The following is a 25,145-nucleotide window of genomic DNA, read 5'->3' on the forward strand; positions in this document are numbered from 1 at the left end:
GACAGTGGCCCTGCCTCTAAGGAAATGCCCTTCTCCGGCCCAGGGGGCTCCCTGGCCTCTGTCCCTGCCTCCGGGCCCAGAGCCGCCCCCCCGAGAGCGCAGGCAGGGGCTGGCGCTGGCTGCCGACCCAGGCTCTCCGGACCTCCAGGAGCCCGTGGAGGGCAGAGCAGCCCTGGGTCCCGCTTCCTTCCTGGGCCTGATCGTTTGCTTCGTCAAACCCAGACAGACGGGCACCTTGGCAAACTGGATTTATGTTCCATTTGATGTGGAGACGCTCTGGGTTGGCTCCAGGTACCCGAGGGCTGCTCGGTTAGCGCTCGCCGAGAGGATGGAGCTGGCCTGCCAGCTGGACCCATTCACTCCCTCGGGGGCACCGGAGAGATGGGCTCAAAAGGAGGCGAATTCGCTCCGTGGGACGACTGTGATGAAGCTCCCCCAACTGGGTGGCTCAGAACGACACGTGTTCATCGTGGCCCAGCTCTGGGGCTTCCGAAGCCCTGAATCGGTGTCACCGGGCTACGTCGGGGTGTTGGCAGGTGTTCCTCCAGGGAGAACGGGAGGGTCCGTTTCCTGGCCTTTCTGAGCTTCCAGAGCCGCGGTCCCCGCATTCCTTGGCTCGTGGCCCCTTCCTCCACCTACAGCCCAGCGTCCTCTGGTCTCTGCTCTGTCTCCTCTGCCTCCCTCTCGTAAGGACCCCTGGGATTTCACTTGGGCCACCTGGATCATCCAGGAGACTGGCCCCCTCTCTAGACCTGGATTTAATCCATCTGCAGAGTCACTTTGTGCATATAAGGCAACATGCCCTGAACTCGGGGTTAGGACTGGGATGTCTTTAGGGGACACTACTCAGCTGACCCAGCTGGCCTGCCTTGCGCTGGTCACCCACGTTGGCTGAGCCTGTGTCCCCGAGGGTAAAGTGCAGTCAGAAGTATTGCCTTCGGGTGCTGTCATGAGGAGGACACAAGCTTTACTGAAACTGCCGGCCACAGCATGGAGCTTGGTGGAAGCTTCTGGAGCTACTCTTAATAGGGTGTTTTGGCAGATGGGTGCCAAGGCTGGGGTGGGAGCTCAGGAGCCCCCAGGCTCCAGGAATTCCATGCACAAGGGGGTCCTCTGTGTACCTCAGCTTCGGTTGTGAACAGAAGTGTCTGGAAAGTTTTAAGTAATACCGGGGCCTGGGTGTTGCTCCCAGCATTCCACGGCCAGTGCGGGGTCCGCTTGTTGGGATCCCTCAGGAGGCTCCTCGGTTTGAGCACGGCCGGTGGGCCATGTCGTCAGGCTGGGTCATTGCACGTGGCTGCTGCTTCTCTTCTTGCCGGGGTGGGGGAGGGGGTGGCTGGGCTCTTAGCGCCACCTAGGTGTCTTGTTGGCTCGACTTGAAGGTGCTGGCTTTTCAGTGACTGGGCCTCCGTCACGCGCAAAGGAAGGTGCCAGATGAGATGGTCTCAGAGTATCCTCAGGCTCCAGTGTTGTAACGCTGTGCGGGAATGGGCTTCCCACTGGGTAGCAAGGACTCCCTCTGCGCCCCTGGGTGCCCAGCATGGGCCTCCCGGGCTCCCTGCTGTAAACTCGGGTGCTGGGCTGGCGTGCCCATTTCCCAGCAGAGAAGGAACCAGAGGTCGGGGGTGGATGGCCTTTCCAGAGTCACTGTGTGTGGGGCCGAGCAGGCCTGGAACCCAGGGCTCTTGACACATGTTGGGCAATGCGGGGCTAGCGTGTTTTCTAGTCAGAGTATTTTGGTTGAAAGATGGGGCCGCTGGTGGTTGGGGCCCTCCAGGATGCTTTCAGTCAGGGTGTGTCGACATTAAAGAAAGCCTGAAGAATGCTCCCAGGAAAGAGGTATGTTTGGCTAGGTAATTTCACACTTTTTTTCTGGAATATTCCTAATTGTCTCATGGGAGAGGGGGAGGTTTGTGAAACTCTCCAAATTGGGATGCACTTTGGTTTCGCTGGAAACACTGGGAGAGAGTAGATGCTGGGTTATGTGGTACTGGTGTTGGGAGGGGCTGGGATGTTCCAGAGCCTTCCTGGGGGCAGTGAGCCTGGCCAAGGCTTTGAAGGGTGAGGAGGAGAGAAGGTGGTAGTCTGGCATGCTGGGGAAGGACAGGGATGACAGCAGACAAAGAACACTTGTAGGGGAGGCGAGCCAGCCGTGAGCCCCCATAAAAGAGCTCTGACATTGGGGCTGTATTAGTTCCCTTGGGGCCGTTGCAACCCAGTGCATTACTGGACCCTTAACCAGCAGAAACTGATGGTCTCATAGTTCCAAGGGTCAGAAGCCCAGGTGTAGGTGTGGGTCGGCAGGGCTGTGCTCCCCCTAGAGCCTGGAGGGGAGTCCTTCCTCGCCTCTTCCTAGTTTCTGGTGGCAGCTGGTGACCCCGGCATTCCTTGGCTTGCAGACAGATCCCTCAGCCTTCTGTCTTCACAAGGTTCTCCCTATGTGTGGGTCTCTGTGTCCAAATTTCCCCTTTTTATAAGGGCAAATTCATATTGGATTAGGGCCCACTCAGACGACCTCAACTTAACCACATCTGCAAAGACCCTGTTTCTAAATAAGGTCACATTCAAAGGTCCCAAGGCATAGGGCTTCCATATTTTGGGGCGGGGGAGAAACAACTTAACCCATAATGGGCCTAGCAGGTGAGGCTGACATCTCTTCAAACCCTTGATCACTAGTCATTCTCCCAATGAACAAGTAAGAGCAGGAGGCTTTGTTCTCTCCAGAGAGGAGATAAGCAGGTGACCTGCTGAGGCCCACAGCTGGCAAGTGGCAGAGCTGGGATCCAATTGGGGATCTTTCTGGAAAGGCCCATGGCTCTCTCCTCAGGCCATGACAACCACAGGGGTGCACTGTGCCACACGGTGAATAGGAAACCTACATTTCTCTTCCCACCCAGATCTGTGCAGATTCTGGGGCCTAGGAGAGGCTTAGGGTTTGCAGAGGTGTTGGGGGAAGAGTGGGGACAGCCTGGAGGGGAAGGGTTTTGCCACACCAGGCACCCCCTCCTGACTGTCCGTGGATTTCTTTCTTTGCCTCTCTCCCTCAACTACTCCAGGAACTGTCACGTTCTCTTTTCTTGGTTCTGTGAGCTCCTCAGTCATCAGGCCCCGGAATCGTGGATGAAAGGCCCAGGCCAGGTTCCAGGAGGAGGGCCCCAGAGAAAGTGGTTCCCCACAGCCCTTCTGAGAGATGGGGCTTATTTTTAAACCTAAACAGTTGGGGTGCTGGGAACAAACACAGGTGCGGCTTCCAAATTCAAGGGACAGGTTTAGGAATGCCCTAGGATGTGAGATTGTGTGTGCGCGTGTGTGTGTTTCAACTGAGGCTTGTTTGACGTATACCATTATGGTAGTTTCAACTGTGTAACACAAAGACTCAATATAAAAATTGGATTGTCTGGTTTTTCTATTGAGTGATAGGAGTTCCTTATGTATTTTGGACTTTAACCCCTTATCAGATACATATGATCTGTAAGTATTTTCTCCCACTCAGGTCAGCTTTTCCATTTTGTTGATGGTTTCCTTTGCTGTCCCACTTTTAGTTTGTCCCACTTTTAGTCTGTTTTTGCTTATGTTGCCTTTGCTTTTGGCGTCAGATTTAAAAATCATCCCCAAGACCGATGGCAAGGAGATTAACTCCCTCTGTTTTCTTCTAGGAGCTTTATAGTTTCAGGTCCTCTGTCTGTCTTTAATTGCTTTTGAGTTAGTTTTTGTACATTGTGTAAGAAAGTTGTCCAGTTTCATTCTTTTGCACGTGGCTGTCCGGTCTTCCCAGGACCAGTTATTGAAGAGACTGTCCTTTCCCCATGCATATTCTTGGCTCCTTTTTCATAAATTAATTGGCCGTATATATGTGGGTTCATTTCTGGGTTCTGTATTCTAATTTTACGTCAGTACTATACTGTTTTGATTGCTTTTACTTTGTAATATAGTTTGAAATTGGGGAGCACGATACCTCCAGATTTGTTGTTCTTTCTCAAGATTGCTTTGGCTATTTTGGGTCTTTTGTGGTTCCATGCATATTTGAGGACTGTTCTATGTCGTGAAAAATGCCATTGGAGTTTTGATGGGGATTGCATTCAATCTGTAGATTGCTTTGGGCAGAATGGGCATTTGAGCAGCATTCTTCCAAACCATGAGCACAGAATATCTTTCATTATTTATGTCTTCGAGTTTTCTCTTCAATGTCTTACAGTTTTCAGTGTACAGGTCTTTCACCTCCTTGGTTAAATCTGTTCATAGATATTCTCTTAGGTGCAATTATGTGGGGTTGTTTTCTTTTCTTTTTTAAGATTTTATTTAAGAGAGATAGCATAGAGTGAGAGAGCATGAGCAGGGGGTGGGGAAGGGCAGAGGGAGAGGAAGAAGCAGACCCCCTGCTGAGGGGGGAACCAGTGCTGGGATCATGATCTAAGCCAAAGGCAGATGCTTAAGTGACTGAGCCACCCAGGTGCCCCAGATGGGACTGTTTTCTTTCTCTTTCTGATAATTGGCTATTATGTATAGAAACACTGCATATTTTTGTGGATTGATTTTGTGTCCTACAACTTTATTGAGTTTGTTGGTTAGTTCTGAGAGTTATTTGGGGAATCTTTAGGGTTTTCTATATGTAATATCATGTCACCCTGCAACTAGTGAGTTTTACTTCTTCCTTTCCAATGGGGATGCCTTCTCTTTTTCTTAATGCTCAGGCTCGGACTTCAGTACTATGGTGAATAGAAGTGGTGAGAGTGGGCATCCTTGTCTTGTTCCTGCTCTTAGAGGGAAAGTGTTCAGCTTTTCACCATCACGATGTTAGCTGTGGGCTTGTGCTAGATGGCCGTTATTATGTTGAGGCGTGTTCCTGCTATACCCACTTTGTTGAGAGTTTTTATCATAAATCGATGTTGAATTTTGTCAAATGCTCTTCCAGCATCTCTTGAAGATGATCACGTGTTTTTATCCTTCATTTTATTCATGTGACGTATCACGTTGATTTACGGGTGTTGAGCCATCCTTGCATCCCTGGAATGAATCCCATATTATTATGGCGTAGGATCCTTTTAAAGTACTATTGAATTCAGTTTACTAATATTTTGTTGAGATAATATTCTAACAGGCTTCTTAACCTTTTGTGTCCCATGGGCCTCTTTTTGGAATGTTTCCAAATGCCTAAAATAAAATACAAAGGGTTATGGGGCACTTGGCTGGCTCAGTCAGTCAAACATCCTACTCTTTTTTTTTTTTTTAAGATTTTATTTATTTATTTGACAGGGATAGAGACAGCCAGCGAGAGAGGGAACACAAGCAGGGGGAGTGGGAGAGGAAGAAGCAGGCTCATAGCGGAGGAGCCCGATGTGGGGCTCGATCCCACAACGCCGGGATCACGCCCTGAGCCGAAGGCAGACGCTTAACCGCTGTGCCACCCAGGCGCCCCCAAACATCCTACTCTTAGCTCAGCTCAGGTCTTCTCTCAGGATCGTGAATTCAAGCCGTGTTGTGCTCCATGCTGGGTGTGGAGCCCACTTAAAAAAAAAAAAAAGTACAGAGGGTTATGAAGGAAACCAGTTATAGTAAATACAGCTCTTCCCAGACTGCCCTGGCTAAGGCAGCCTTGCTGCTCTGGACCACGCAGAGCCCACGAAGCTGCCCTCGCTGCCCGCAGAGGCCGCTAGGGCTAGCGGGTAGCTGGGTCCTAGGCAGGGCAGATTTGGGTGAGTCTGGGGGGGCGGCTGGGGTAGGTAGGGCAGGGCAGTCAGCGCGAGGCAGGCTGCGTGGCCTGGGCTGAGCGCCCAGCTCTGCATCTGCCAGCCGTGTGGCCCGAGCGAGGGCGGGAGCAACAGGGTGACCGCTGCGGCAACAAGAGCAAATGCTTCCTTCCACGGCGTGCACTGTGCCCGGGTGCTGTCCTTGGCAGGACTGCTTCGAGTCTTCGGCCCTTCCTCCCGCCCTGGGAGCTGGGTCCTCCTGTTGCCATTGGCGGGCAGGAGCCTGGACCCAGAGGAGCTGACTTGCCCAGAGCTGCCTGTCCCAAGTGTCGACACCAGCAAGGCTGCCGCCCTTGTTGGAAGGCCGAGGGTTCCAGCTGCTGCCTCTGTTGCCGCCGCCCCCTTTCGTGCAGGTTTGATCTCCTTTAGCCCCGCGCTCAGCTGCGTCTGTGGTCTCCCTGGGCTGTCTGGGGTCTGTGGTGTGTTCTTGCCGGGTACCGGAGCCGCCACCAGAACCCCAGGGTGCCTTTCCTGTGGGGCCCCGAAGTATCTGTGACTTCATCCCGTGTCCCTGTGTCAGCCATGGGCTCCACATGCAGCACAGACTCTCAGGCTGAACTCTCTCTGGCCCTAGAGAGGCTGGTGGCCCTGACGGTCCAGGTGATGGTATCCCAAGGTCACAGGAAGGGAAAAGGTGGCGGAGGACAGAGATGGTGACGGGCATGGGTGGGACTTAGGGACGGGTAGGAAGGGCCTCGTGGGAGGTGATGCACAGGTTTCTTGCCTGCCTGGGCCTCAAGGGCCATTCCCTGGGCAAAGGGACACAAGGGACAGGTGTCGCCCTGGCTGCAGGGAGCGTGAGCTGGGGGGGGGGTGGGGAGGCAGGTGGCCGGGGTGGGCGTGTGAAAGAAGGGAGAATCTGGGTGCTCGTGGGCCCCGGGGTGTGTGGGCCACCTGGAGTGTGTCGAGCGCCAGCGCAGGGCGAAAAGGGAGGGTCAGCCCCAGCACGGCAGGCCGTGTGCTTCGCTCCTGAGCTGCCCAGCGCTGGCCCTGGCCGGGGCTCCCGGCCACCACGACGCAGGCCTGGGGAGAACCCCGAAGGCTGGTGACGAACAGCCTGGGAAACGGAGGCAGAGCCCAGGGACGGGTCACTACCGTTCTTTGTGGGTGTCTGCCCAATTCTCGCCTTCCTCGTACCCTCACAGCAACGGGGACATGGGGCAGTGCCCTCTTGAGTCACAGGAGAGCGGGCTGGGGACCAGGGAGGTTCAGGGACTCCCGACGTACCTGAGGCAGGTGGAGGGGGATGCAGGGTGCGAGCATCTGTCCCTCTGTCCTCCAAGCTGAGCACTCTTCACACCCATCTTCCCAGGTGACCCAGAGCGGCTCTGCTCTCCTCTCACAGATAGACCGCCTGTACAGGAACCAGGGCCCCGCAGGATCGGGGGGACACACGCAGCTCCCGAGGCCAGGACGGGGCTTCGTGCGCTTTGCTTGAGGCCGTGCCCAGCTCGTTGGGGCCTCGCCCAGCACGTCTGTGCAGCCTCAGGTGGCAGTGGACTTCTGCCCGGGCTTGGCCGCCGTGGAGCTGTGTGGCCACGGGAAGGAGTTCACGGGCCCCCTGGGAGAGGCGGGTGAGGGGGAGTAGCGAACCTTTATGGAGCCCCTGCCCTGGGCCGGCTCGCAGGGCCCCACCATCTCTGAACCGTCCCCTCCTTAGAAGCCGGAGAGCGGTGTCCGCTAACGGGGGTGGGCAGCAGACTGTCAGCAAGAGGGCTCACCCTCCCCTGATCTGATCTGCGGAGTCTTTGTGCATCCTTTCAGCCTCCGGACGTGCCCTGCCCCTACCAGGGGGGCTCCCAGCAGCCAGGCGAGCACCTTTGGTGCTCAGATCCAGTGTCATTTTGTCCCCCGTGCCCTGCCACCTCAGGCTGGGGCAGGATCTCCCACCTCTGTGCCTGCTCTCCTGTCCCGCGCCTACTGTCCTGTCCCGCGCCCATCCGCACATGTTGGCCAAGCACACGCTGGGCTGGCCAGCTTGGCATACAGCAGTGCAGAAAGTTCCTGCACCCATGGGGACTGCCCCCTGGGGAGGGGACACAACTGAGCACGCAGGCAACTTGAGGGCAGAGGTGACGGGGGCCCAGGAGATTCTGGCTTTTCTGCTTCGCTGGTCCCAGCCCAACAGCAGGGCTGGCGCCCCGGGCTCAGAAGACATCTGGAACGGCTGATGAGCGGTAGCTGGTGCGTCACCTCGGTTACTGGCAGCAGGCAGAAAGGCAACCCACACCCCTGGCTCGACCAGATTTCCAAGTGTCTACAACGGTCGATCGTGTCTGTACCCCGAGCTCCCCACACATGGCCTGGAAGACTAAGAACAGGCCATTTACAATAGAGAGAGCTTGTGGACGTGGTGGAAAATGTCCCCTGAAAAGTGATTCTGCTGACCTCTTGTCCCCGAAGCCTCCCGGGGCTCCGGTGTGGGTCTCCTTCCAGAGACCGTCTCTGCGCACCCGGTGCGCGTCCGTGCGTCTGGCTGGCCGCCCCCGCACTCGGGTCTCTGCAGCCACCCTGACGGGCCCCACCTCTGCCCACAGGTCTCCGTGCTGGTCCTCTTCGCCCTGGCCTTCCTCACCTGTGTCGTCTTCCTGGTCGTCTACAAGGTGTACAAGTATGACCGTGCCTGCCCCGATGGCTTTGTCCTCAAGGTAAGGCTCTGCCTCCCCACCTCCCCCCCGCCCGAGGCCCCCTGGTGCCTTCATGGAGGGACAGGCGCTAGAGCAGCGGGGCCCTGTGCTCTGATGGGACCCTCACGGGAGGGAGCAGGGAAGGGAGGCGGAGGGGCAGGGGGAGGAGGCGAGGTGGACCTGTAGCAAGGTGGCTCCTGGGAGTTGCCCTAACCCCGGGGGAGCAGAGGCCCAGAGGGAGGAAGGGCTCGCGCAAGGGGGACTGGGAGCAGAGCAGGGCACATGCCCCACACGCCTGCCTGCGTGTCCCTTGTCCCTCGGCTGCCTGCTCCGCCTGGGGCCCGCTTGGCTGGGCTCTCCGCGTGCAAATGCTTGCTTTGCTGTGATGCCTCCGTGTTCCAGAAAACCTGCAAGTGGCACATACACAGGGAACGAGAGGATGAAGTGAAGACAAATTCAGGGCGGGGAGATGAGGGGGAAGAGGTGAAGCACGAGGAGGTAAAAGGGACTCGCTGTGGACTTGGTCCCATTTCCCACGCACTCAGCATCTGGCCCCACATTTGGTTCTGAACTCAGAGCCACTGTGCAGAGGGACAAGGATCATTTCCAGGATCTGGTGCTGCTGAAATTAAAGCAGGAGAAGCCCACGCCGAGCACACACATGGCCGGGCTTGGCTTGTCAGCTGTCCCCTGTGGCATGGCTTTGGGCTTTGGTGACGGGAGGGACACAGAACTGTTGCACGAGCTAGCAGGCAAAGCCAGACTTCATGTCGCCCTTCAGCCCTTCATCTGCTCGGCAAGTCCGTGTGGCGTGTGCCATGTGCCAACGGCGGCCGCTATTTCTCCGGGTGCTAGAATCCAGCCAGGACTCGTGGGCTGAAGGTCCCCACCTTTGCGAAGCTCCCTGCTATTCGCAAAAGAAACAGGAAGTCAGTCGTATACCAAGTTAGGTTATAAGCACTGGAAAACAGAAGAGAAAGCAGGGTCAGGGACTGCAGTTTCTAGAAGGATGGTCAGGTTTGAGCAACGCTCGTAGGAGGCCAGTGAGGGAGCTGTGTGGGGACCTGGGGGGAGCCTCCACCCCGGCCCCCCACCCCCAGCCTTCAACAAACCCGTCTACCCCTGGGATGGCCTGTGAGAGATTGTGGTCTGCTCAGAAGCTCAGGAGGGCTCAGGTTTAAAGGCCAACCCAGAGGGCCTGGGGCTTCACGGAGGGGAGGGCTGGCCTTGACCAAGCAAGCCCCTTAGCAGACGCTGGAGGCCAGCAGGGCCAGCCCAGGTCGGGTAGGGGAGCAGATGTGCACACGGGTGACAGCGGGGCAGTGCAGGCCTGGTCGGCCTGGAGGACGGGGGGCAGGGCGATGTGAGCCCGCTATGGCCGGACTCTGTAGCACTTCACGTGCCAGGCAAAGGTCCCCGGGGCAGGGGAAGTGACGGGACGGCCACTTGGTGGCCCAGGGAGGCTGGAGGTTTGGTGAGATGGCCCAGGAGGCTACCGCAGGCAGCCTGGGGAGAGACAAGGGTCTGGCCTGCTCAGGGTGCTGGGGATGGAGAGAGGACACCCACGTGACTTGGGGGGGAATGCGGGGGAGGAAGATGCAGGGGAGGAGTGGGAGGGGAGGACCTGGTCCAGAGCCTGGTGACGCAGAGGGGCTGATGTCATGGAGAGGAAGCAGAGCAGACGCAGGAGCGGCGCCCTGATGGGAATCGGGTGTGCCGAGGACAGCTTCCCGGGGACCGGACAGACTGCTCGCAAACCACTGGGGCCAGCCGCTCCATCGGGAGGACCAGGGCTTACTTCCGGCTCGTTCTCTCCGGGCCGGGCAAGCTGCCTGCCTGGGGTGGGGGCAGGCTACAACTGCCCGTCTGGCAAGGCCCGTTCTGCTGGAAAACCGGGTCCGGGCAGGTGGAGTCTGAGAGAGGAAGCCCGGGTAGGGGAGAGGGCCGGTATCTGGTGCCCGGCCCGCCTTGGGAATGGAGAGCCCGTGATAGTCTGTAGCTGCGTCTCCTGGGACTTCGGCATTTTCCGTTGGCCCTTCCGTCTAATTGGGGGCAGGCCCGAGCTCCCTCCCTCCCTCCCTCCCTCCCTCGGGCACGTTTGTGCTTGCGCAGGTCACACGCAGACCCCAACAGCTTACAGAGGCTTTTACACTAGGATTTGTGAATGCTCCCAAAAGCCTTCTGGGTAGATAGCGTCAGATCCCCGTGGGAGGATGCAGTACAGACGCGATCGTCACCGTGTCCAAGATCACACCCGCGGTATGAACGTACATTTAGCGTATACGTACGGAGTGCCACTGCGGTGTGCCCGGCTGGGTGCTGGGCTCGCAGCGCCGGACAGGAGGAGCCAAGGCGCTGCCCTTGCGGCCTGTGTTCTAGTGGAGGAGACGAGTGGCAAGACAGGCAGATGCCCAGACGGTGTGAACGCTAAGTGCCAGGCAGAGAAGAAACCAGGGTGACCGTGAGAGCCTGGGGTCCCCTCTTCCGGGTCATTTGGGGGTGCAAACTGAATGAGGAGTCAGTGCAGCCAGTGGGTGGTCTGGGCAGGCATGGACTGAGGACAGACTGGGCTGGGGTCCTATGGACCCCCGGAGCCAGAGGGGGCCCCGTGAGAAGGGCGGATGGACACAGGTGCCACAGAGGTCCTGGCATGAGCCCGAGGGCGGGCGCCTGTGCCTGCGCCATGGGTGAGAGGAGGTCACGCTCACTGGAGTGTCACAGGGGGATTTAGGAAGGCGGATACGGGCTGGGGAGGCAGCTAGGTTTCTGCCTTTTTCCTGAAACCATGAAGTAATTACAGGAGTCTCACGGAAAGGTTTCAAATGTAAGGGGAAAATGCCCAAACCCCACACTCTGACATGTGGGTAGACCGTCGGCAGATACATGCGTTCGCACTGTGGATCTCACGCGCGAGGAACACCGACTAGCGCAGGCCGTGTGCCAGGGGCTGCGTGGAACACGCTTGCTTGGGTCACCGCGCTGGGCCGATGATCATTTCATGCCTGAGGCATGGGGCGCCGAGAGGTCGGGTGACCTCCCCACACTCGCCCACAGAGGGGTACGTACGTGGCTGTGGTTTCTGGCCCGAGAGGGGCTGGGTCAGAACTTCCTGGGAGCCGCCAGCCCCCTGCTCCCCCTGGGACTGGGGTTCTGGCCTACCACCAGCCCACCACGGCGTCTCCCGCACGTTCCTCCTGCAGCCCGTGTGTGGGCGGCGGCGGAACCGTCCGTCCTCCCCGGCCTGGCCCCCAGAGGGCAGGGCAGGTATTCTGTCGGGTCTGGAGGCCCCGTCCTGGCCTGGCGGGGAGTCTCGCACTGCCCAGCATGCGCTGGCCGCCTCAGGCCATCTTGCAGGACCCGGTGCTGGCGAGCGGAGGAGGGGAGGACAGAGCGAAAGGTGGGTGGTGGCGCAGGCTGCGGGGGTGGCCGCCTGCCTTGCTGGACGGGGGCTGCTGCTTCCTGACGCCCAGACGTGGCTGGGTTTGAGCTGCTGCTGAGACAGCGTCCCCTTGGTGGGGCCCCTACAGCTTCTGCCCTTTCCTGTCCACTGTGTGAGCCACCTCGTGGCTTCTCACCTGAGCGGCCCATCGCTGCCTTTGGTCCTCACGGCCACCCAGGAGGTGGGCCTCCCCAGCCCCGTGTCGAGGTGGGGGAGCCGAGGCTCCCTCTGCCTCCCCCACCGACACGCTGGCCGGGTGGGATGCACGCTGCAGGCCTCTGTCCTCTCCCGGAAAGAGCTCCCTGTGTTCCCAGGGGGCCGGCAGGTAGTCCTGCTCCTGGTATTTCGGGCATCAGTGAGCAAGGGGGAGGAGGAGGACCACGCTCCACAGGGCGGGCAGTACTGGGCTGACTATGTTCCCTTCCCATCAGCACTCAGCCGGCAGCACCGAGCCCCTCGGAGCCGCCCAAACAGGGAAACACCCATGGTGCCCGCCTGGGCAAGAGGCGTGCGGACGTGCTGTAAATTCTGCGAGACCCTGGTGCTCTCTACACATCCCAGCACCCCAAACTGTCCTGTCCTTCACCCCCTCACTATCTTCCCAGACCCCGCAGTGAGGAAACAGTAGCTTGTGGGCCAGGCACTGGACCAGGCACGACACCACGACATCTGCCAGCAGTCACGCCAAGCAGGTGCGGACCTGGCTCCGCTGAGAGGCCAGGCCTGCCACTTCCTCGTGTTGGAGCCGCAGAGCCTGGGTTTCCTGGGTGAGGGCCACGGGCTGGGACAAGCAGGCTAGCAGGGTCAGTTTCATAGGGCCCGTGGCCTGGGTTGTGGCACCCGGGGCCTGGCACGGGGCTGGCACGAACGGCTTCTGAACATGCTGTGCAGCCCACCTGTGGGAGAGCCACTCCCCGGCCACGCCTGTCCACTTCACGCTGACACTCCCGTGGCCGCTGTCTCGGGAGAACCATCCAGGCGGAGAGGGACCTCGATCATGAGGGAGTCTCAGCACACGGGAGCTCTTCTGTGACCGGGGGGTCATGCCTTCTGTCTCCACACCTCACGTGCTCAGTCCTGTCTGTGTCCCTGCCTCTGACCCCAGGCAGACGCTAGGCTATGTGGACCCGCGCGCTGGGGAGGCCTCCAGGTTCAGAGGAGGACGTTAGTGTCGCCCGAGAGGATGTCGCGTAGGCTGTGGCGCTCACCTGGTTTGGGTCACGGCAGCCCTGCCAGGCAGGCCTCGCAGCCTCGCTGAACACAGCCGGAGGAGCACCGTGGCCCAGCGCCGCAAGGGAGCTGAAGGCCGAGGTGGTCACGGGGCAGGGCGGAACCCAGTGCGCCTGGGAGCCTGAGCGCTGAGCTTCGCTCCTGAGGCCTGAGCGCGCCGGGCCGGGCCGAACGCAGGCTGATCTAAGCCGGTCAGTCCTTGGGGAAAACAGCGGCTCTGCTCCCTGGGCCCAAGCCGGGGCCTACTGCCTCTGCTCCTTACTGTCCTGTGTTTGAGTTGAGTGGGTTAGCTGTTAGCGGCTTTGTATGGTGACACTGTGTGGGGTTCTGGGCGCTCTGACTGGGAGGCCCGGGCTGGAGAGTTACTCCCCCTCTCTGGGTCTCCCTGGCCCCGTCCATAAAAGTGGACTGCTAGAAGCTTCCTCACAGCGAGAGAACGTGCATGGCAAGCACTTGGCAAACTGTCAGGGACGAAGAAAAGGTCAGGAGAACACCAGCGGGGGACGTAGAACCCCAGTCCCAATTTCTTTGCTGCCAGAGAAACGGCAGGTGGGCCTCGAATCTACAGGAATTCAAGGACCTGCCTTTAGCTTCCAGAAACTGAGGAAAAGCTGGGCCCAGGCCCGGACGAGGCTCCCGGAGAAGGTTCCCCGGCTGCATCCGGGCTGGCCCTGAGATCTCCCAGCACCCGCGTCCACGGTGCAGCAGCTGTGGCCGGCCATCCATGTGGTGGCCCGCGGTGCCCAGAGATGTGGTCATCAAAGGACCCATCACACTGTCCACAGGGTGCCTGCCCAGGGGAGGTAAACAGACTCTTTGAGCAGCTGGGTTTCTTGCTAAGCCCCAGGAGTTGGTCAGAGTGCCGTGGCTGGTGCTCGGGCTTCAGATCCCGGCCGCGCACATCCCGGCAGGGTGGCCACGGCCGAGATGGACGGTGCTCAGTGTGTCGAGCCTCAGAATCATCTGGGGTGTTTAAACATACAGATTGCTCCCGCACAGATGTGCTGAGTCAGACCCCTCGGGGTGGGCGGGGAAGCTGGGCTGTGAAACTCTCCCTGGTGACTGTGGAGGTGGCCGAGGCCAGGCACCCGTCTTAGCTGCAGTCTCCCTTCACTGTCGGACATGGAGGCCGTGGCGTTCATGTGTTGCTTTGGTTGCTCGGACACACAGGTAATGTGGCTTCCACAGGACAGAAGGTCGACCGCTCTCACGTTAAGGGTCCAGCTGGAAGGTGGGGAGCTCTGTGAGGTCATCCTAGAGCCCCGATTCTGTCTCTTGCTGCCCTGCCAGCCCCCAGGGTATTGGCCTTCCCTGGGCCGTCAAAGCCAGCCGAGAAAGGGCTGCGGGAGAGAGAGCGGACAGACATCCACTCCTGTCCCACTGGCCAGAAGTCAGTCCCATGGCCTCACCGGGCTGCCAGGAGAGCTGGGAACTGATAGCTGGGCACCAAGTGTGGGGGGGGGATGGCTGGTGGAAGACGATCCACAGCCCCACCCACCTTCCTCATGGGCTTGCTGAGCTCCACATCTCTGGTGTGGGCTGGCCACATCAGCTATGGTGGGGCAGTGGCTTCGGTTGGCTCCTGGACTGACAGGGAAAGGCAGCCTGGGGTGCAGGATCTTAACGTTTTGGGGTCCTAGACCTTCTAACAGCTGATGAGAGCTATGGACTGGTCCCCCCCGCCCCTGAGCTCCTCAGGGTTCCGTGGCCTGTAGGGGCGGAGCGTCTTCCTTCGTGGACAGCTGCCTGGGATAGCCCTTATCCGGGGTCCTCGGGGACGTCCTGCTGCTCTCTGGATCACCAGGTCACACTGCTCCCTAACAGGACCTTGCAGGCCTCATGTGGCTGCCTCTCTGACCCAGGCCACCCTTCCCAGTGTGTTCCTCGTGCTTCTGCTCCCTGTGTGCGAGGCCAGTCTCCTCTGCCTCCAGTGCCTCCCCCTACCCCGGATACGGCCTACTGAAAACCTAGCTCCCAGGAGGCCTTTCTGACTCCCCTCCCTTCACTATTTGAGTATGTTGTTTCTGGTAGATGTAAAATAAATGACAACTAGCGTTAAGATCTTTAGTGAAGCAGGAAGGCCCACTGTCCTGTTACACATACGCCCCTGGAGCCCAAGTACTGCTGTCACGGCCTTGTCAGAGAGGTCGACCCTGTCATGACGTCCACCGGTGTCGGCTGGTTATGGGGCTGTGCCGAGGGCAGGACTCCTGCCGCTTTTGCTCGTCATCGTGTTTCTCCCGTTGGCCCAGAAGGTGCTCAGTAAACATCTGCAGGGTGTTACCTGGAGACACACCCTGGCCTCCCTCCAGCCTCGGTGCATGCGTCTCAGTGGCCTCCTGTCTTTCAGAACACCCAGTGCATTCCAGAAGGCTTGGAGAGCTACTACGCGGAGCAGGACTCCAGCGCCCGGGAGAAATTCTACACCGTCATCAACCACTACAACCTGGCCAAGCAGAGCATCACGCGCTCCGTGTCCCCCTGGATGTCCGTCCTGTCGGAAGAGAAGCTGTCCGAACAGGAGACCGAAGCCGCCGAGAAGTCAGCTCAGTGAGGTGGGCAGGCTCCTTACAGTGTGTCACTTGAAGGTAACAAAGGGACTTTGAGGGACGTTTCATTAAATATAATTACCGATAATTTAGAGGTTACTCATTTATGGTGCAACTGCTTTTGTTTGCTGCTGCTGCTTAGCGAATAAAACTTGCTGCCGGCCACTCACGGGCACAAAACCAAGTGCATATCGGCACTGCTTAAAGAGCTCCGACACCACTTTCCATGTTAAGGAGCCCTAATTTAGCTACTTGGACTTACTGGATGCGATCAAAACATAAATTTACACCAGATATGCAAGGGGTTTGCATTCGGATAAATACTGCATTTTATGGAATTTTTTTTTACCCCCCCTTGCTGTTTGCAATCCTTACTCCTCAGCCATAGTGAGAGTGATCCCCACTTTGCTATGAGCAAGCTGTACTTCAGAATTTCTTCCAACCTTCAGTCAGGCGGCAACAGTGCCATCGCCAAGACGTGTGGTAGCGAGAGGTACAGAGAAGGAGGGAAATAGGACATCCGGGAGCAGATGGGCCCTTCCCTTCCCTGTGCTCATCCCTAAGTGTGCAAGTGTCCCGCAGCCAGGCACACTTGGGGGGCCCTATTCTGCCCCCCGACACCGGAGATGGCATCTTGGTGCAGAGAGCACCGTGTTTCGCTCCAGTGCATGCAGACCGTGTCCCGGCATGTGAGGTGAGGGGCTGTGCAGAGAGGGGTCCCTGGGCCACGGGCTCCAGGACTCCGTCCCCTGTAAGTAGTCCGTCTGCTCTGTGCCGTGCTGAATAGGAACGAAACCCCTTTGGTCTTCTGTTCTGAATAAATTCGCACCAACAGCCCTGTTAGCAAGTTAGCTTTTAAAAACTTATTTGTGTTGGAAGAGTGAAAATGTAATTGCTGGGAAGCCAAGACTAATTTTTATTTTGTGAACCAGAACTCCTTTGATGTAAGAACCAGGCAGGAAAGGCTGGGAGGGGCTGGTGTGGCAACTTGCAAACCTAATGATGACATTTCAATTCACGATCTTTGTAAGAAAATGACGTTTCAACCTGAATCTTGACATTAAAGTATATGTTTACAAAATTGCCAGTTAGATAAGTGTGTAAGACGATTAAATAGAAAACAGACATTCGCAGATGTTTTCTTCCATGTTATTTGAATGTGTTGTTTCTGGTGGACATGTCAAAAGTTTCACTGTTTTTAGTAGATCAGAAATAAACGACGACTAGCGCGAGAGCTGTTGCAAACAAGCATGGTGGTCGTGGCCGACCCCGTCACCGCTTCCAAACCCAGTCTTCCTACCAAGGTGTTCTGAAGCCGTGGCTGTGGGCTCGTAGGGGGGGGGGGGACGGAGCTGCGCGCGGCGATAGCTGCGAGGACGCGCGGCGAGCGGGGACCGCACGCACCCCTCCCACACACACCCCTCCCGCACAGACACACGGATGCGCGCAGCAACACCCCTCTGTACTGTCCAGTAGACCTTGTATTGACTGTAAGTCCACTCACAGGTAACGTGTGACAGTCTGAGCAAACAGGGAACACGAGGATCCCCGCGGCTGCGCGGCGGACTGTCGGTGCCACACACGGTGGGGCCCCGCCAACACCGGCATGCTCTCCGCACAGATGCGGCTCCAGGGCCCCTTGCTGATGCCCGGAGTCTGTCCCCACACTTCTTCCCCACCCGGCAGGTGGGTGTCCGCTGCACTTCTACGCTTGGACCCGCTGACGGGACACGAAATAGCTCTAGTTGCGTTTATTATATTAACAGGGCAAAGGTGCGTCTTCTAGAATATAGCGACTCTATCACAGGGCTCAGGCAGACAAGAAGCCACAGAAAACAAAGAAGTGATCACTTGTTGTGAGAAGTTATTAACCAGCGCTTTTTCCCGAAGCCAGCAGAAGGGCAAGGCAGGAGCCTCCCTGAGCCCGGTTTCTGGGGTGCAGCCGGTAACCACCCCCACCCCCCCATCTCACCCACCTTGCCGTCAGGATCGCTACACAGGCCGCTCTCAATTTGTGTTATTTTCTTTTTCAGCTTAGCAAATAGGCTTAAAACCACAGGTCTGGGTGTCCCTTGGGTGAGCGTGTCCGTCTGTCCCAGCCCCCTCCCCCCCAAATGGCTCGGCGATCAAATCGGCTCACGGCCCCGCTCCGATGCCGGGGACCCACGGCAGCGCGCCGTCTGCCAGGAGCAGCCAGGACAGGCTAGCTGTCGTACCAGTCCAGGAAGAGCAGGGAGAAGGAGCACATCACCAGGAAGAACAGGACCCACACTCGGAAGCCGGCGTTGTTTTTAATGGCCTGGGGGGGGGGGGCAGTAGTGCAGGGATTTGTGTCACACAGGATTTTGGTTTCAAAAGCCCTCCAACACTCCACCCGTCTGCATGCACGCTCCCTCCACTGGGCTCTACCAGGGTATTGCTGGAGCCTTGCTTACCGTAAGGATGAGGAAAACCCCAGAGTGGGTTTAGAATCCCTCAGCAAACAGCTATTTCCCCTACTGGCTGGCCCTGATTCAGAGGTCCTGCACCTTCCTCCCAGGAAACACCCCACGTGTGTCCCAGGGTTAAAGCCACACACACGGACCTACAGAGCCACAGCTGGCCCAGCTGTGGTCCCCCAGCAGGATAATGACAGTGGTGGCCCCACGTCAACCCAGCCCAACCACTGCACTCAGAGGACCAAGTCCACTTAACAGAGTCCACTGTGGTGGCCCCAATACACAGGGACTCTGGCCCTTGGGGGGCGGGGGGGTCAATAAGCTTCCCCAGTGGTGCCCACCCCTGGATCAGGGAGCTGGTCTGGCCCTTGCCAAGAGTGACCTCACATGCCTCACACCACTCCTTTGGAAGGCAGTGAGTCATGGCTCTTGGTAACAGCGGGGGTCCGGGGTTTGGCGGGGATCAAAATGTGACTGTCCAGCGCCATCAGGAGGCGAGCCCTGGGGGCTGGGCCACAGCAAGGCGCTCGTGCCTCCTTGCCAGCAAGACGACCGCTGCTGCCTGGACTCGGTGCCACACTGGGGAGGCCCGGGGGGCCCGAGAGTACTCACCTCTCTGATGTCTTCATTACCCTCCTTGATATTCTCAGTTGCTCCGACAACTAACTGGTGAATGCTGTCGATCTCGGCTTCCTGTGGAAGGACAGCGACAGGTAGACCCAACCACTGTCTCCTTCCCCAAGCGTACAGACATCAGAAGCCAGCAGCTGCCACTTAGGAAGGGCCAGGACTTTACAAACATGAACCTGTGAGTCCTTGTGGCGCCCCGAGAGATAGGCAGCAGCCCCATTTTGCAAGAGAGAAACTTAGGGTTCAGAGAAGTTTAGTGACTTGCCCAAAGTCACACAGCAACCACGTGGCAGGACCAGGACTGGAACCCAGTGCCCGTGCCCCTTCCAGCCCCAGGTGCCACCCACTGTGCCACCTGCCGGGCAAGAAGGGACACAGGCGAGAGCTGCCGACTACACAGCACCCGCCACAGGCCGGGGGCTCTCCCTCTGGTCTCTCCTCTACTCTTTATGGCGTCCAGAGACGAAAGCTCCAAAGGCGTGTGCTTTAAAACCCATGCTAGCTTCAGGAAAGGGCCTTGTGCGTCACCGTTCTGTGTGTCTCTTAAAGAAAGGGCTAAAATGTACGAACATGAGCTGCCACGTCCTGAGCAGCTGGATAAGCCAGGCGTGTCAGGCTCCTCTACGCCAGCTCAGACGGCGAGGCAGGGGACACCGGCCCCGTTCCATGGAGGGCGGCGCAGCTCAGGGCACCCAGGGTCGGAGCCCGTCTGTCGGACTCCCCGGCCCCCGAGCTCTCCTACCGTGCCGAGCCGCCTCGAGCACAAGGCGTGTGCTCCGACAGGGCAGCTGACCTCGCCGTTGTGTGTCCGGAGGCTTCTATGCGAAGGCTCAGCATAGACGTGCCTGAGCAGTTCCTTAAACATGCTATTAAAAAGGCATCATGTACCTAATTTACAGTGATTTGACTCTGGCTGTGAGGTTTAGGGCAGGTTTTGTGAGGGGGGGTATCTTAAGCCAACTAGCCCAGTTTCACACAACAGAGCAGAATGGTTTTGTCTTGGACACCCTTCCACGGTCTGTGGATGCTACAAACAAGAGGACAAATTGATCAGGTCTGTAAAAGTGTTGCCAGTTACTGGCCAGAAGAATTTTAGACGGGGAGGCAGGTAACATGAAAAATCCTCTTACGAGAACAATCCTGTTTGTTGTGTGGACGTGACACCTGAGGTGGCACGGACCTGGCACCGCGGGAGGGACGAGTCTGGGCTCTCTAACAGTCGACTGAGAAGCGACTACCCAGCAGGCCACCCAGGAAGCGCTGGGGGCTCCCTGTGGGTTCTCTCTGAGCCCTACAACAGCCCTGCAAGGTCACTCCATTTCATAGACGCCACCTTGGTGACCGGAGGGCATCCAGAAAGAAGAGCTACCTGACTCCCTCCGCCATGTGCTCCACTGCACGCCGGGGAGGCCGCCAGCGGGTCCAGAGCAGAGGGCCCCCGCCACGAACAGCAGCTGCACCAGGGGACAAGAGGCCCGCACCCGAGGAGCCCTGAGTGCACCTGGCCAAAAGCACACGGCTCTGGACACTCGCTGCCCCAGAAATCAGGCAACCTCACGGGAAATATCCAGACTTCACAGTATACTCTTTTAAGCTAAAACTTTAAACGATGATTTTTTTCTTTCTTACCTGTTGTAAAACCTTCTCTGTGAATATCTCTTGGAGTCTGGAAATTTCAACCACTCTCCCTTCAATTTGCCTTCATTAAAAAAAAAAAAAAAAAAAAAAAGGTTACAGACAACCATTAGTACTTCGTAGTCCTAACGAGAATGCTACACATTTCTAAAGGATCGTCTAAGTGAGAAATGGAGGGGACACCACCACAGCCCCCAGAGAGGGAGAGGGACACGCGTCATCCATGAAAGCACCACGTTGGGCTTGGGAAAGGAGACAGCACTGTACTTCCTGGCTCTCCTCCGAAGTCTCTCAGCTTAGGAGAGTATACTGCCCTCCCCTGTAGCTGACCCGCAGTGCCCCTGCCTTGGAGTCCACGCCCCTGGTTACAAAAGGCAGTCTTCTAGAAGGCCTGTACCCAGTCTAGTAACCACAGTAACATGGTGGGGGTTCAACACAAAACACCAGAATGTGCTGACAGCTCGACTTTGTTACTGCTCAGTAGGTTAGGGAAAGTGTATTTGCCACTCAAACCAACTTCCTGTTGAAAGGAAAAACTCAAATTCCATCTGAAAAATATATCTGGGTTCAGGCAACCAAGTGTTTGCGCTTCTCCCTGTTTCAGGGGCAGCAAGAGTGCCCTGGGGGCGGGCTGGGGGCTGGAGTAGAGCTAGAAATGGAGACAGCAGGGGCTGAGCTCCCAGCCCAGGAGGCCCACCCTCCCAGGGCTTCTAGGCATGAAGGGATAGCGAGGCGAATGGAGGCAGGGATGGTGAGGGCAGAGTCTCAGAGCAAGGACCAGGAGGCCCACAGAAGGGTGAAGGCCACAGAAGAGCACGGGTGCTGTCAGAGGGAAACGCCTGAACGCGGAGTCCCCAGGGCTGCGTGGGTACAGCGCCGGGATGTTTTCTTTTGGTATGAGCCCACAATGCAGCAGGATTTCTGTGCCCAGCAAAAGCCCAGGCCTCCTGTTCGGACGCTTCAAACATTCTCAGGGCAACAGGCCCCACGTGCCTCCCCTAGGGGACCAGCCAGCCATGGCTCACATGGGCGAAAAGTCACTTGCCTTTGGTGCTGCTGACCCCTTTGCTGAGGGAGCAGACAGAGCCTGGCAGAGCGAAGTGCGGAGGCCGCCCTGACCAGCTGGTCTTCACAAGCCCCCATCTTGCCGGGGTGTCATGAGGTGCAAACAGCTCCCACATGGGGGCGCTCACAGTACCTGGTGCAATCTGCCGTGACTGGGAGCAACACATAGGTGGTGACCTCCCATGGCCCCACAAGTTGAGGGGAGTCGGTAAAGTCAGGCAGCTGCCTTGACCCCCGAATGGCTCGGGGTCGGGGGTGCACGTGGCCAGGGTCACAAGTGGATGCCGAGGCACCAAAGTAAATTAATCAAGTTCCCAGTTTCTGAGAAAGCGATCACGTAGGCCTTCAGCCCAAGAACCCACATACACACCTCACTTCATCAAACAGGCTGTTCATTTCACCGATCAGGCGCTGGTTTTCTTGTTCAAACTGTGAGGAAACAAACACATTAAAGGGTGGTGTCACACAACAAGACAGCCAAAGGCAAGCATCTAGCAAGGCTGCCGGGCAGAAATCTTTGATCGGCCCTCCAAGGATCGCCACCAAGTGCCTCCTTCTGGCATCAGTGTGACAACATCCCCATGGCTGGACTTGTGCCTGCCTGCAAGCCACCCTGATGCCACGGAGGTACAGGGCCGCCTGTCATTCCTGCTCTCTTCTGGTTCCCACGGGCCTGTGCTATCTGCCTCTGGGCCCATCTGTTTTAGGGGGAGTAGTGAGTCTGGCAGCTTCGCTGAGAGCAGGGCAGTGTGATTTCAGAGCCATGCTTTGGCCAACCCACCGTGACAGGCACACAGGCCCAGGAGCCAGAGGAGCTGCATTCCCGGGGCTCAGGCTGGGTACGGATGCCCCCCTGACACGCAGAAGCTCGTCAGAGCCGAGCTGACTCTGGAGCAGACAGTGGCTCCCCCGGTCATCCTTGCCGACTTGACTCTGGGCGAACAAAAGGATGGCGTGTCTGAAGCTTCGCCATGGTGTGGGGCCAGACGACCTCTTCCCCCTCCCCCACAGGACCAAGCACCCCGCCTTCGCATGCCCACTCAGCTCCCTGAATGCACAGACAGCTCCGGGCGGGGTCCTCCAGCTCCTCGCCCACGTCCCACAAACCCGGCTCAAAGGCCACCTTCTCCATGACCCGGGCCCCCGAGCTTGAAGCTATTTCTCATTTTTCTAACCTTGGCCTAGCACCTTCTGAATCTCTCTTAGGATATTTTAGGCCTTGTCATAAGCTGTGTGTGCCCCAAACTCTGTGTGTGACTCCAAGCTGCCTGAGGGTGGGAAGTGCGTCAAACCCGACTCTGGAAAGGCCGCACACCCGTTCCTCCTTTCACATCTGTTAAAGCTGCAGCCGTGACTGCAGGTAACTTTCTGAGGCACTGTCTGTGGCACAAATGCAAGCAAGCTCTCGCTGACCAGACGCTTTGCCATCCGACTGAAGATGTGGCCACCCCTTGCTCAGTAAAACAACGGACGGAAGAGATCATACTTATAGAAATCACAACAGTCACCACGGCCATGCTGAGCATGTCACACACGGGGACTCACGGTCTCCCTGCCTCCTGTCTGGCTCCCACTTCACGGGGAGGGAAGGAGCTGCGCTCACTCGCCTCTGCACCTGCCCATGCTGCTCCCTTCGCCACGCCTCCTCACCCCTCCCTGTGCTTCCCTGTCCTCCCCTGGTGCCTTGCTCACTCCCACTCACTGGCGACACGGTCAGGGGGTCACTTCCTCCGGGCAGGGCCTCTTAAGGGTCCTCTGCTCACGTCCCCCCAGCCTTCCATGCGGGTGCCCTCCGTCCCATCTGCCACACCCTTGCTGCACCCCATTCCTTCCCTGGCACCCAAGCTCTGCCCTCATAATCTTTCAGGCTCCTCCAGTCTGTCCCCCACTCCTCGGTCAGAGCGACCTAAGATGCCAGTCATGTCACACGGCACCACGCCGGCCCTGTCCCGTGGCCCTGCCCATCAGTGCAGAGGCACAGCCTTCTCCTGTGGCCTGTCGCCCCACCTCCGCACAGGCCGAGAGGTGATGGGAGTCCCCCAGCTGCTCCCTCGAAAGCCGGCCTAGGCACCTTCTAGGGACCAGACACACCGGCAGAATTAACCACCTTCCTCCACCTCCTCTTGTAACAAGCTCCTCCGCACTTGGCTGGCCCATCGCGGCACTTCTCGCCTCGGTTCAGGTGTCTTCCCTCCTGGGGCGGGGCTTTCTCCTCTGGCCCGCAGGGCAGGGCCTGCCACACTCCAGGGGCCCGGTCCCCAGCCCCGCTGCTCGTCCAAACACAAAGAGGACACCGCTCCTCCGCAGACCCACTGGGTCAGAAGATGGGTGGGCTGGGTCAGCTTCCCGAGGGGCAGGAATGGCGACGGGCTGCCCTGCTTGCTGCTGACACGGTGCCCAGCCCGCCCTTCTCATTGTGCACGGAGCAGGCTATTTAAGGGATTAAAAACTTCACTTCTGACTTCAAAAGTATCAGCTCTGTTCACTCTCAACAGTTACTTAAGAGTCCAGTATTTGAGGAAAAATACAATTACTTGAGCATGTAGGTGCTCATTTACTTTCAATAATTCTCCCAGGTACTACTCAGGGTTTTTGTTTGTTTGTTTTTTGCAGGGGGCATTTTCTTATTTTTCTAATGACAAAATATGGCTCTGTCATTTTAAATCCTCAGCCCTTTTATGCTTTTTAAACTGTTCCTAAGCAAGATTAACTAGGGGTTTGTGAACAAAGCTCTTTCCTCCCCAACTCCAGGGCATGTGGCCCCTGCCGCACCTCCTTTTTGGCCTCCTGTCAGCAGCGGTCAGGAGTGGGATCGGATTCTGGCTCTGATTTCCTTCAACCCCTGGGTTCTTAAGGCCACCGAGAGGTACCCAGGCCCTGCAGTAAGTGAGAGAAACAAATGCCTCAAGGGATCAAGGGCGATAGGGTGAGGAGAGAGGTTTGCCGAGGCTAAGCACTTCATGGAAAACGGCCTCCATTTGGGGGCGGGAGTTACAATGACACTGTGTTCAGGAACAACAAAACCTGTTTCCCACAGCCAAGTGCAAGGTAGTCACCTCATGAGACCTGGCTGGGCTGCCGACAACACTCACTTGCACCGGATCTCAGGGTGGTCTCCGATGCTGCGCGGCGGCAAAGCCGCGCACCTCACCTCAGCTGCTGAGTAAGACAAGGAGCAGCAAATGCTGGCCGGAAGGGGCAGGTGGTGGACACGCCTGGGACTTCAGCGAGCCAGCCCCGGTGGCCACGTGGCAACTCCTTGGATGACCCTGGACCAGTCACTGGCTTCTGTCTGGCCTGTCATGTGACAGGACCTCTTTGTAAACAGAGGTGGTGGTGACACCGAGGGTGGGGAGGGATGGCTCCTTTACTTTCTAAGCTGTATGCCCTTGGGCAGATAACTTTTCTGTGCCTCTGTCTTCGCCACTAAAATGGGATGATAACAGTACTTAATTAGCAGTTGTTAAGAGGAAGATGTGCTAATACATGTAAGTTGCTTACCAAGTGCACGGCACACAGGAAGCCCTAAGTGCTAATTATTATTATTTAATCTCTCTGGGAGTGAGATTCCAGATACACAAAGTGAGTCATGAAATGCTCTGAAGGCCCTTCCACCTCTCTGGTTTCAAACTTCAGAGGGCTGCTGTGACTCAAGGTCGTCTCACTCTCTCCAGCATGAGAAACGCTCACACAACATTCACTAGGGCTCGCTGGCAGCTGCTGGCATCTGTCTGCCACGGGGACGGGGACTTCACAAGGTGCAGTACCCAACGAGGCCTGGGCTC

The 25,145-nt window shown here is 57.7% G+C and overlaps 2 protein-coding genes across 3 annotated transcripts in view; one reads left to right on the plus strand and one right to left on the minus strand.

The window, feature by feature from the left end:
* NSG1 (neuronal vesicle trafficking associated 1) overlaps positions 1-16,722 on the plus strand; it is a 30,429-nt gene extending 13,707 nt beyond the window's left edge. The window contains exons 4-5 of the mRNA XM_040624976.1: positions 8,285-8,395; positions 15,394-16,722. Of these exons, the coding sequence (XP_040480910.1) occupies positions 8,285-8,395; positions 15,394-15,597 (315 nt within the window). The 3' untranslated portion in view covers positions 15,598-16,722. The remainder of the gene's footprint in view (positions 1-8,284; positions 8,396-15,393) is intronic.
* A 606-nt stretch (positions 16,723-17,328) lies between these two features.
* Positions 17,329-25,145, minus strand: part of STX18 (syntaxin 18) — a 116,289-nt gene continuing 108,472 nt past the window's right edge. For both annotated transcript variants that reach the window (XM_008685754.2, XM_008685755.2), the window contains 4 exons: positions 21,731-21,789; positions 20,290-20,359; positions 18,643-18,723; positions 17,329-17,891 (listed from right to left, as the gene is read on the minus strand). In XM_008685754.2, the coding sequence (XP_008683976.2) occupies positions 17,796-17,891; positions 18,643-18,723; positions 20,290-20,359; positions 21,731-21,789 (306 nt within the window). In that variant the 3' untranslated portion in view covers positions 17,329-17,795. The remainder of the gene's footprint in view (positions 17,892-18,642; positions 18,724-20,289; positions 20,360-21,730; positions 21,790-25,145) is intronic.

The sequence above is a fragment of the Ursus maritimus genome, unplaced genomic scaffold (genome assembly GCF_017311325.1).
Source record: "Ursus maritimus isolate PB19 unplaced genomic scaffold, ASM1731132v1 scaffold_8, whole genome shotgun sequence".
Classification (NCBI taxonomy): domain Eukaryota; kingdom Metazoa; phylum Chordata; class Mammalia; order Carnivora; family Ursidae; genus Ursus; species Ursus maritimus.